The following is a 12,240-nucleotide window of genomic DNA, read 5'->3' on the forward strand; positions in this document are numbered from 1 at the left end:
TTCAAGTTGCCTGGGAACAATAAGGTCCTTGTGAGAAGCTTCAGGACAGCGGCAAGTTGGCTCTAAGAATTGCCTTTGCCTTGATCAGTCCGAGTGATATCATAAGTTAGACTGCTCTGAATTGCCTTTTGGAAGAGCTGATTGCATGGGGAGACTGGGAAGCCTCACAGAGCTGAAGCTGGGTAGTGTGAACACGCCTCAGGGAGCCACATTGCCAAAGCTTTGTTGAAAGAGAGAAGAAAGACCACTTCCCCGCCATTGATGTGGTAATGGCCTCCAGAACACTGCAGTGTAGCTCCAACGGTGACGCACTGATTGCTATCTGAAAGTCAGTCTTCTGGGATGTGAATGGAGGCTATTTTGTTCTTCAGTTCATAAATTAGAGCATCTGAGTAGCCAGTGCCCGTGAGCAAGAGAGCAGCTCAAGTGGTGAGAAAGTAGAGCTTTCCCATGCCGGGCTTTGTGCCTTGGCTGCCTGTGAGTGGCTGCTGCTCTCACAAGGAACCTTGCTCGGCAGCAAGCATGGGGATAGTTGGCATCTTCTGTCCAAGAGCCATCTCTGTAGGATATCTGGAGGTCAGGAGCCCCTGTCTTCCATAGAATGGGCTGTGGCCCTTCTCTGAGCAGGACCACAGAGTGCTGACACTGGTCTCATGCAAAAAGGACTTTGGTGATGTAGTGGTGCGGCATCTCTGCATAGGGTGCAAGTGATGCCAGCTTCGAAACAAATCACAGAACGGCTGAGAGAGTTGAGGTTGTTCAGTCAAAAGAAGAGAAGGCTCTGGGGAGACTTTAGATCAGATTCCAGTACTGAAAGGGGCTCCAGGAAAGCTGTGGAGGGGCTCTGGACCAGGGAGGGCAGGGACAGAATGAAGGGGAACAGTTTTCAGCTGAAAGAGGGGAGGTTGAGGTGAGATTTTGGGGAGAAATGTTTTGCTGTGAGGGTGGGGAGGCCTTGGCCCATGTTGCCCAGAGCAGTGGTGGCTGCCCCATCCCTGGACGTGTTTGAGGCCAGGCTGGATGGGGCTTGGAGCAACCAATCCAGTGGAAGGTTTGGAACTGGATGGGCTTTGAGGTCCTTTCTGGCCCAAACCATTCCACGATTCTGTGAAATAAAATACAGTAACACTAAAACTAACACAGTCAGATGTTCCAGGGAATCTTTAAAACAAGATGCCAGTGTGGTACCTGCAGCACCCCTGAGAAGTGCTGTTGGTGTCCTCCCCTACCTATAGTGAGTTTGTCCTTTCAAAGCCCAGGTTTCTTTTTCCCCTTTTAAAGTTGCTGGCTCTAAAAGATTCAACTTGACATTTTCTCTACACTAACAGGAATTTTTTTGTTGATTCTGGAAGCACTTGAGAACAGAGGAAACTGGCCAAGACATTCAGAAGTTAAATGAAAATCTGACTCTGCAAATAACGAGTGTCAGCGGTGAAAAACTGCGCTCTTGGTAAAAGGTACTGCCTGAGAGCAGAGAATTGCGTTGGCCAGAAATGCAACTTAACCCATACAAAGAAAAGTGATCCAGGGTTGGCTAGCGTGGGATCCGAACAGATATCGGATATTGGGATCCAAAATGAGCGATACCAATGGGGGAATTGCTGATGTTATGGGTCAAGACTAGAACATTCCTACACTCGCCCCGCACTGGTTGTTGTGAAAGCACTCGGTTGGACAAGAACAGGATTTACTGGTAGGTAATCGGCAACAGTCATTTTAGAAAGCTTTAATCATGGGTGATTGTTGGTGTCAGGAGTATTTGTGCATGCCTATGGATTAAAGAATGTACGATATGTGTAGAATTCAGAGGGATGTAAACAAGCGTATGATACGCAGCATCTTCTCCCTCTCGGAGGTGTCCTGGGATCGATTGGAGCAACCATGCCAGGTTCCTCTTGACAAGGATTCATTCGCTTAAAACAAAACACATGAAATGTCACCCCTAGTGAAACATTTCTCTCTGCATCTGTGCCCACATCTTCTGGGGCCAAGGTTTCCACATTCTTGCGGCTTGCAAAGCTGTTGCGCTGGCAGCCTTTCCCCTTACAGCACTGTTGGGTTTGTTCAGTAAAAAAGAAACAAAGCTGTTTTCCGTTTCAGCACCTAAGATGCAATATCTCTGGAGAGATTAAACTTCCTTCCAGAGCTGGTTTTGTGGTTAAAAGCATAAATCTATTATCATTAAAATAAAAAAAACCTCATTATTTCCAGAAATAAAGCTGACATAATGAGATTTATTCAAAATTGACTCAGGGCAAACTGAAGAGAGATCCAGCCCTGAAGACTTTGTGTTCTAGAAAAAAGGCAGAAAGACAATGGGATGGACACAGGGGGAGCTGGGAGAGGGAATTCCTCTGTGATGTTAATAAGAAAATATGTTCTTTAGGCAAAGGACTCAGAGAAGCGTCTTGGCAAACCAGGCAGAAGGAGCTCTTAGCCCCTCTTCGCATGTGAGATGCTTCGCTGGGCTCTGTTGTGTGAGGCAGAGATATATGAGATCACAAAGTGTCTGGACTGGTGTGGCCAGGAGGAAGCATAGAAAGCAAGAAGCATTAATATCATAGAATCATAGAATGCTTTAGATCGGAAGGGACCTCAAAACCCATCCATTTCCACCTGCTGCCATGGGCAGGGACACCTCCCACTGGATCCGGTTGCTCCAAGCCCCATCCAACCTGGCCTTGAACACCTTCAGGGATGGGGCAGCCACCAATGCCACCACAGCCACTACCCAGGCCAGAGCCTCCCCACCCTCATCATGAAGAGTTTCTTCCTAATGTCTTGTCCACATCTTCCTCCCTCCCATTTAAATCTGTTCCACCTCATCCTATCACTCCATGCCCTTGTAAAAAGTCCCTCTCCAGCTTTCTTGTAGCCCCCTTCAGGTACTGGAAGGCCACTCCTTTCCTGCTCTGCTCCTTCCCTCTGTTGTCTCCCCTGCTTCCCTCTCCTATGTGAGCCTTAGTCAGCCTCTGGAGTCCCATCCCACTTCCGACGGCTCCTTGCTGTGCCACCAGCCTGTTAGGAGCAGCAAGAAAAATATTCCTCCCCATATCCAAGAGTAAATGTGGTTTGGCGTTTGGCAGAGTCCCAGGGGTGCAGGTGTAGTGCTGAGGCAGCAGATTTGTGAGCGGGTTGGCTGCTGCTCTGTGCTGCCTGGCATGCCAGATTTTTTCCTTGCCTTTTAATCATAGAATCATGGAATAGTTTGGGTCAGTAGGGACCTTAAAGATTATCCAGTTCCAACCCCCCTGCCATGGGCAGGGACACCTCCTACTAGATCAGAGTGCTCAAAACCCCATCCAACCATCTTACAAGTCTCTGCCCCCTCTGCTCCTCTTTGGAGTGGGTCATTCTTCTTTTCCTGTTTTGCTTTCTTTTTTTCCTTCCCTTTTCCCTTGGGGCCATCAACAGGTTTGTCTCCTGATCTCTGTGAAGGATGTCTGCTTTGAAGACAACTTCTCACCTTTTAGTTCCTGAAGGAATGTGAGGAATGAGGCCACCGTGTCCCCAGCCTCCCACTCGGCCTGGCTGTGTTCATACATGCCGAGGAGAAGGAGCAAGAGGAGAACCAGCAAAGTGCCTGTGGTGTCGGAGCCTGCCAGCACTTGATGGGCAGCGGAGGAGAGGAGGCAGTGGCGTGTGTGGAAGGCAGAGATGGCATCCGAGTGTGTACCAGTGCGTATCGGAGCACATCCCTACTCTGGCAAACACGTGTTGGCAGTGCCAGCAGCAGCATAGCCATGTAGCTGCAGCTCCTGATCCACATGGAAAGTTTCAGCTTGGTTTAGCAATTTGGTTTTCTTGACAGCATAAACTTCTGCAGCAGATCCTGAGTAAATCAGGCTGACGAGAAGCGTGAGCTGCTGCTCTGGCTGCAGGGGCCCTTGGGTATCTGGAAGCGCAGGTGGGTTAGCTGGGCAGGGGGAGATGGTTGTTCCCACCCCCATGTAGCTGTTGTGACTGTCAGTGCCACTGTGTTCATATTTTCTCTTACAACTGCATCTACCAAGAGGGTGAGTAAGACAAAAGAGCTGTGGTGAATGCAGCAGTCGTGGTGGAGACCGTCCCGGCCCTGCCAGGGTGGCTGTGCTCCAGCCTCTGCCTCCCAGCTGGGAACCTGGGTTGAAACCACAGGCTCTGGGAGTTGGTGCTTGTGCCCCCAGGTTCTGCCGGGTGCCGAAGCACAGCCACACATTCACGTCCACCAGAAAACAGCCGGGAATGGAAAATGGCCTAAACTGCCCTCCTTGTTTGCAGGTGCTCCTACAGAAACACTTGATATCGTTGAGTTTGTCCGTATGGCTGAAGCAATGATCCACTTGTCACATCCACAGAGACCTTGAATAGACACGAAGGGAGGAGTTTCTTGCACCCAAGCCTGTTTCTTCACAGCTGGTGCGACTGCTCTGGGTTCCTCTTATGATCAGTGCAGATCCTGCCCTTGGGCCACACCAACCCTGTGCAGCTCCAGGCTTGGGGAAGAGTGGCTGGAAAGCTGCCAGGTGGGAAAGGATCTGGGTTTGCTGGTCAACAGAGGCTAAACACGAGCCAACAGTGGCCCAGGTGGCCAAGAAGGCCACCAGCATCCTGGCTTGGATCAGCCATGGGGTGGCCAGCAGAAGAAGGGAAGGGATCTTCTCCCTGCATTCGGCGCTGGTGAGGCTGCACCTCGAATCCTGGGTTCGGTTTTGGGCCCCTCACTACGAGAAAGACTTTGAGGTGCTGGAGCACATCTGGGGAAGGGGACGGAGCTGGGGAAGGGTCTGGAGAACAGGGGTTCTGGGAGCAGCTGAGGGACCTGGGGCAGTTTAGCCTGGAGAAGGGGAGGCTGAGGGGAGACCTCATGGCTCTCTGCAGCTCCCAGAAAGGAGGTTGTGGTGAGGTGGGTGCTGGGCTCTTTGCCCAGGTAACAGGTTATAGGATGAGAGGAAACAGTGTCAAGCTGCACCAGGGGAGGTTTAGATTGGATATTGGGAAAAATTCTTTACTGACAGATTGGTGAAGCCCTGGCAGAGGCTGTTAAGGGCAGTGGTGGATTCTCCATCCCTGGAGGGGGTCAAAAACCACGTGGCCGTGGCACTTGGGGACATGGTTTAGTTGGCACAATGGGGTTGGGCTGACAGTTGTCCTGGATGAGCTTAGAGGTCTCTTCCAACCTGAACGATTCCATGATATTTTGATTCTCTGATAAAGTAAGACAGAGCCCAGTTCATTCAAGCTCTGCCCGATGCAGGGTGGCACCGCTCACAGCTGGGCCCTCACCCACAGTGCCGACTGGTCCATGCTGCTCACATGGGACGTCTGTCTTCACAGTGCGCTGTTGGGTGTTGCTGGAGGAGTGCCCGGCTGCCCCTTCTTTCCCAGTGACGTGTGTGGATGGGCTGGAGGCTGAGCAGGGAGCCTTCTCCTCCCTGTGGACACCAAAGTCTGGCGCTCAGGAAAGCTTTGCTGATGTGCCCTATCTGTAACCCGTGTAGGACTGGCAATCCCAGTTACACATGCAAATAATCCCTGTATTACTAAGCCATCCTCTTGCCTCTCCCAGGACGTCAAGCATCATGTACAGGCCCAAAATGAGTCTAAAACATCCAAACTCTAACCTCTTCCAACAATTACCTCCTAACAAGCCCAAAGCCCTTTGTGTTTTGTCAGTGACTGGTTCAAAGTTTGCTTAATATAATTAGTATCTGAGCAACTAATATGCTGGTCACCCTTCACGCTGAATGGTCTTGTTTGACACTTGTTTCTGTGCTGCACCCATGATCCTCAGGTAAGGTCTGTGCCCCGAATCAATGCAGTTCTGAGTGGTCTCGCTGCTGAGGGGACCCCAGGGCCCCAGTGGGCTATCAGTTCAAGTATCCGCTCTTCATTTCTTGGCAGAAAGAAGTGCAGCACTCACTGGGTTTGGACAAAATCCCTCTTGCTCCATCCTGCATGTGTCCAGGACCCTCTGCGGAGGTAGAAACACCCATAATGGAAATGGCATTGACGGTTTTCCTTCACGCTTGATTCCCTTTCCAGAACACAGTGGGAGAGAATCAATGGCTCCAAGGGCACCTGATACAGCTGCTGCTCCGTTACTGTGATCTAAACACAGCGGCAAGGTGGGCGCAGCGCTGCAATCTGCCCAAGGAGACGCTGCCATATGAAGTGGCTGATGAGCTTCAAAAGCTTCAGATCCAAGAGAGGTGAGTACTCTATTTCATACCTTTTCAATGCAGGTTATTTATCGTATGAGGATCATGTACTTGCTTAAAATAGTCTGCTTTCTCAGGGAGAGAATTTTGCCAACCTTCCTCCGTGTACTTGGGTCACGTCTTGGCCATGTCCATGCTGCATTTGCTTTTCATAAGGCTGGCAACATCTGTGAAAGGTCCATTTGAAAATCCCAAGTACTTAGATCATAGAATCGTGGAATGGTTTGGGTTGGAAGGGATCATAAAGCCCATCCAGTCCCACCCCTCTGCCATGGGACACCTCCCACTGGATCAGGTTGCTTCAAGCCCCATCCATCCTGGCCTTGAACACCTCCAGGGTTGGGGCAGCCACCACTGCTCTGGGCAACCTGGGCCAGGGCCTTCCCGCCCTCATCATGAAGAATTTCTTCCTAATGTCTGATCTAAATCCTCCCCCTTCCAATTTAAAGCCATCCCCCCTCATCCTGTCACTCCATGTGCTTTTAAAAACCCCCTCCGCAGGTTTCCTGGAGCCCCTTTTGGTGCTGGAAGCTGCTCTCCCTGCAGCCTTCTCTTCTCCAGGCTTAACAACCCCAACTCTCTCCGTCTGGCCTCAAAGCAGAGGTGCTCCAGCCCTTGGATCATCTTCATGGCCTCCTCTGGACTTGCTCCAACAGCTCCATGTCTTTCTTATGTTGGGGATGATGTATGGGATGCCTTGTGTTTTGGAGGGGTCTTTGGACTCTTGCAGACCATCACCACAAAGGAAATGGTGTGTGTAGGATCTGAACTTGTGTCTGTTTTACTGGGTTGATTTCATACCTGTCGAAGTTTTCTATACATTCTTCATCCCCCCCTCTGCTGTAATCAGGTTCAATGCTTTTTGGGAGGCTTATGGCCAAGAAAGTAATTTTGGAGTTCCTTACGTTTTTCTAATTGCATTTATTTTCTTCCCCCTTTGACAGCTCATAAGGCATTTGCTGTACCAATCTGTAACATTGCCTCATCCAGAGCTTTCCTAAGTAATGGGAATTTTTGACATTTGGGGTCAGATCCCAGAAGATTCGCATTAATTGAATTTGGGATAAAACTAGACTCTGGTGTACAAATTCCCAAAGTGAGCTTAAGAAGCTGATAGCCCCTAATTAGTCTCTTTCTCCTCTCCCTCCTCTAATGCAATCTCAATAACACCATGCTCTTGTTCCTCCTGCTTTGGGACCCCCAAGCTGTGTTCCGATGCATTGCTGGAGCCTCCTCCTCCCTCCTGAAGCTGCGCTCACCCCAGATGGGAGTCAGGAGGTTTCTGCATGAGGTTCAGTCCCTCCAGACACCAAGGGGTGGGTGACAGGAGTGTGGCTTAGCCATAGACTGTGCATCCAGAGAGATAAACCCACCGCTCCATCCCTCAGCTCTGGGAACGCTGTGCTGTGTGTGGATAGAATGAAGGCTGGGATGAGCTCTGCTGTTTGTGAGTTGTAACAGATGAGTAAAAGCCATTGTGCCCCAGTTTACCCATCTATCCACAATACCTGCTGCAGTAGCTGCTATAAAACCAGCAGAGCCATGGAACGTAATAAAACAGTCTATCTGCCTTATTTGTTGAGCTAACAAAGCAGCAGTGTCCCAGGGAGGGTCTTCACGCTGGAGGGAACAAGGTGGTACCAGCATGTAAATGACATCAGCTCTGCCACTGGTCACACCACATGTGGTTCCTGAACTCTGCAGGTGAGAATATTCCAGGAGACCTGGGGCTGCACACCTTCATTAAATATTTTACACAAATATTGACTTCCCCGGGCACACAAACCCACGGAAAAGAATGTTTGTACAGCAAAAGCTGCTGTGCTGCTAAATCAGTCACACAGTCCCCTAAACATGAGGTTAGTAAATAGTTTCTCAAATAATAATACATCTCAAGTCTCTATGGGAAACAGACTGTCCAGAACTTTGTGATGTGTCCAAAATAGCTGGATATTTTTTATTAGCGTCTTTCCTCCGATTGCATCATCTGGCCGAGAGAGCAGAGCGATGTGCTGACCTTCCAGCCACAGGGCCGTGTTAAGAGATTCTGCTGCACTGTGCAAAGAAAATGTGCTGTGTAAGATCCTGTCATAGGAAAGCAGTTAACTCATCTCCGCTGCATCTTCCAGCATTCCCAGGGCATTAGTATCCAGAGAGGGAATTTCCCTGCATGGTGCCATTTAAAACCCAAATGGAGGAGCAGCACAAGCACGGCACTCGCTCTGTGGGTTCAGCTGGTGCCCTCACTGCGATAGAGAAGGGTTTGAAAGTTCATTTCTGAACTTTTCTCATTCCCTCTCAGTGCAAAGTAGGACAAATGTTCTTGTGCAACCTATGGGGACATCTTACAGGGAAGAGGATGGAAAAGAAAATGTTGAATCACAGAATGACCTGAGTTGGAAGGGATCTACAAGGATCGTCAAGTCAAACTCCTGTCCCTGCAAAGGATAAGCCCAAAATTTACACCATGTGTCTGAGAGCCTTGTCTAAATGCTTGTGGAACATTGTCAGGCTTGGTGCCATGACTGCTTCCCTGGAAGCTGTTCCAGTGCTCCACTACCCTCTAGGAGAAGAACCATCTGATATCTAACCTAACCCTTCCCTGGCACATCTTCCTGCTCTTCCCTCAGGTCCTGGATAACATCAGGGAGGTCCGTGAAACCTTCCCAAGCCACTGCACTATAGAATGAAGAGGCAGATTCACCCGTTCCCGGTGATTCTAGTGTGGAACAGTCAGAGAGGCTCCTTCTGAACAAGCTGGTGCTGTAGGGAAGTGCAGAGCTCCTGTTTGGGCAGGGTGCTGCTCAGAGCTGACTTCTCCGTTATGTATTACACCATGGGACTTCACAGGCTTTGATCTTAACCTTGAGGGCAAAAAGCAATAAATCCTCAGTGTGTTATCTCTGAATGTGGAAGCAGCTGCCCAACTTCGTCATCCAAGTTGCATGAGTTCTGGGAAGGAGAGCTGGGCCTCTGACTCCAGCAAGCAGCTGGGTTTGGAGAGGTCTGGGATGCAATTGTTGTAGGAATAAAAGGAGAGGGTGCATCAAGATGAAAGAAACTGAGATGGCAGGGAAAGTGAGGAAGGAGAGGGTAAGAAAAAGAGCTGAATAGCATGGGGAAATAGGGGGCCCGGATGAAACAAGGGGCTTAAGACTTCCTAATGTTTCCCCAGTTTACTCCCAATGCGTGGCTAAAGGTGTTCCATCTGCTTCTGTGCAGGGCAGAAGAGACAAAAGCACTTAACTCTGAAGAGAGTAAGAAGAAGGACTATTACCAGCTTCCTATTCCACGAGCAAATGTTCACTTCCTGCAGACCTGGGAAGAGACACTGCCGTGCTGGGAAAAGGTGCTGCAGGTGAGTGTGGCTCTGGAGTTTACTTTGCAGGATCAAGGAGGAGGAACTCCAGAGCAGACTGGCACACAGGGCTGTGTGGGGGCCACCACCATCAAATGTCTCCTTTCCCAAGTCAGGAACAGTTGCTTCCTTTAGACTTGTCTGATCTGGGGAACACGCTGGGAATTGCTGTGCCAGGAAAGGTCCCCACAACGGTAACTCAGGTGTGCTGTGACAGTTACCGGTCTCTAGCAGTTTGCACACTAGCAAAGAGACCCAGTTGTTGGGAAGGAAATGCTTGTGTTCTGAACAGGGACCGTCCAGGCTGCTTTCAAGTATAGATGATCTCTAAATGAAGACAGGCTTTGTCTGTGTTGCAGCCTGGGCAAGTTGTTGGCATCGACATGGAGTGGAAGCCTTCATTCGGCATGGTCGGGAAGCCCCGTGTCTCCCTCCTTCAGATCGCTCTGAAGGATGAGGTGTTCCTGCTTGACTTGTCACAGCTCCTTGAGGAAGCAGAGTTGGAGGGTCGAAAGGAGAAGCTTCTCCATTTCATCCAGTTGCTCTATTCAGATCCAGCCATCACTAAACTAGGTAACACATCTCTTCTCCCTGTCTCAGGTCTTTACACAGCTTATTTTGTATCCTTTCCAGATCCTCTTGGGGTTGACATTCTCTAAATCCACTTATCACAGAACCAGCTTTCGTAGCCCTGGCTACTCAAACACTGCTGTGCCAGGAGGCAGAGTGACCAGCGTAACTGGTAATGGTGGAAATGTGTCCCCTTTTTGAGTCAGACCCAGGATTTCTGACTCAGCCTTCCCCCTCAGACCTGGGATTGTCTTCGTTCCATATTAAACCCTGACTTGCACCCAGCCTTTGGTGGTCCAGGGAAGTCTGCTATCCAGAACTTTCTGGATGTGCTGGCCTTGCCCTAAGTCCTCTGTGCTGGACACCAGAGCTCGCTGGCTTAACTGCTCCTAGTTAGATTCTGTTTGGAGGCTTTTGGCAGGAGATGTTAAACTTGGAGTTCAAGAGCAAACTCCTGGTTGCCTTTCACCAACCTAGCAGATCTTAAACTCAGCATCTTTCATCCAGCTCTTCTCTCCCAATCTTGATCTCAAGAGTATCTGAGAAACAGGAGGGGCAGGAGTCTACCTCAATCAGCACAGTCTTTCTCAGGCTAAGGGGAGGCTGGAAGAGTTGGAGTTGTCCAGCCTTGAGAAGAAAAGGTTCCAAGGAGAACTTAGAGCACCTTCCAGTACGGAAAGGGGCTCCAGGAAAGCTGGACAGGGGCTCTTGGTCAAGGAGTGCATGGAGAGGACGAGGGATGACAGTTTTCAGCTGAAAGAGAGGAGATTGACATGAGTTCTTGGGAAGAAATGTTCTCCTGCGCAGATGGGGAGACCCTGGCCCAGGTTGCCCAGAGCAGTGATGGCCTCCAACACAATCCATTCCAGGATTCCAACAGTGTTTGTGCATATATTGTCAGCATTCTGGCTCTGAACTAGAAAAGGCTGCAGTGCGTTAGCCATGATTTGAGTTTTCCTACCTGTGTGATGTGGGTTTTTGTTTTATCCAGGTTATGGGATGTCTGGAGACCTTAGCAGCCTTGCAGCCACATGTTCAGCTTTGAAAGATACGGATAAGCAAGCGCAAGGTGTGGTGGACCTACTCATAGTAGACAAACAAGTAAGGATGGATGCATGAAGATGTGGCAAACGGTGTCTCCTGCTCACAAATAGCTATCATGAATTCAAGGCATCACCTTTTTGTATCCTGTACTGGCAGGGAGATGGCTAAATGAACAAACAGACCCTTTCTGCTTGTGGTTTCAAGGATAATGTTGTTCTGTAAAGAAAGACAGAAGCATTTCATTTTCATCAACTACAAAGTTAGAGCTCGATAGACTAATAACTTTTTTCATAGCCTTAATGAAAGCTATGAAAAAGTGATTGAAATGGAGATGTGGCTCCATTCAGCCAGGACAGAGATCCTGAGCACAAGTCACTCTGGAACTCAGTAATAGTAAATTCCTGTAGAAATACTGACATTCCAAGATCCTGTACGGAAGCAGATATTACAGAGTTAACAATTTGTAGAGAACTCATAGTGTCTGTATGACGGCTGCTGGTGCACTCAGCACAGGAATTTCTGTTCAGCTGAGGTACAGCTGTCACTGGGCTTGCACACGGTTTTTAGGGGTCTGCAGAAGTGTTCAGGACAACCATTTTAATGGGTAGATTTTACAGAGTGTGTTTAACGCTGTGCATTGGGGTCAACCCAGATCTTTGGGACCAATAGCTTTAGCCGGGAGCGCTGCAAGGTCTGAGGTACCTGCCCACCGCTATGAAATGGCACCTGCGACCATTCTCCCTGTGTTACAGGAAAACCTTTTCTCACTGGAACTAGGAGGAGAAAGGTGCTGAACTATCACTGAGATTCTTTAACTGAGTTGGTGCCCCACAGCCTCCAGCCTGGCTGAGCAGCCTCCAAGCCTCTGAGCAGTCCCGACCCCTCTGCTCTGACTCAACACTCTACAGCATTGCACTTTTTTTCCTTCCTTGGCTTCGAAAGAGATTTGTTTCCAGCAAGTGGGTTTGTTAAACAAACAACCAGACACCTATCCATCTGATGCCATCCCAGCCTTTGTCTGGGACAATGGGATTCAGTATGCCAGGGGAGAGATAAAAATTATAGGGT

The 12,240-nt window shown here is 49.4% G+C and overlaps 1 protein-coding gene across 3 annotated transcripts in view; it reads left to right on the forward strand.

The window, feature by feature from the left end:
• Positions 1-12,240, forward strand: part of EXD3 (exonuclease 3'-5' domain containing 3) — a 333,185-nt gene that overhangs the window by 156,592 nt on the left and 164,353 nt on the right. For all 3 annotated transcript variants that reach the window (XM_054084169.1, XM_054084170.1, XM_054084171.1), the window contains exons 12-15: positions 6,025-6,191; positions 9,423-9,558; positions 9,918-10,131; positions 11,120-11,229. In XM_054084169.1, the coding sequence (XP_053940144.1) occupies positions 6,025-6,191; positions 9,423-9,558; positions 9,918-10,131; positions 11,120-11,229 (627 nt within the window). The remainder of the gene's footprint in view (positions 1-6,024; positions 6,192-9,422; positions 9,559-9,917; positions 10,132-11,119; positions 11,230-12,240) is intronic.

The sequence above is a fragment of the Cuculus canorus genome, chromosome 19 (genome assembly GCF_017976375.1).
Source record: "Cuculus canorus isolate bCucCan1 chromosome 19, bCucCan1.pri, whole genome shotgun sequence".
Lineage (NCBI taxonomy): Eukaryota > Metazoa > Chordata > Aves > Cuculiformes > Cuculidae > Cuculus > Cuculus canorus.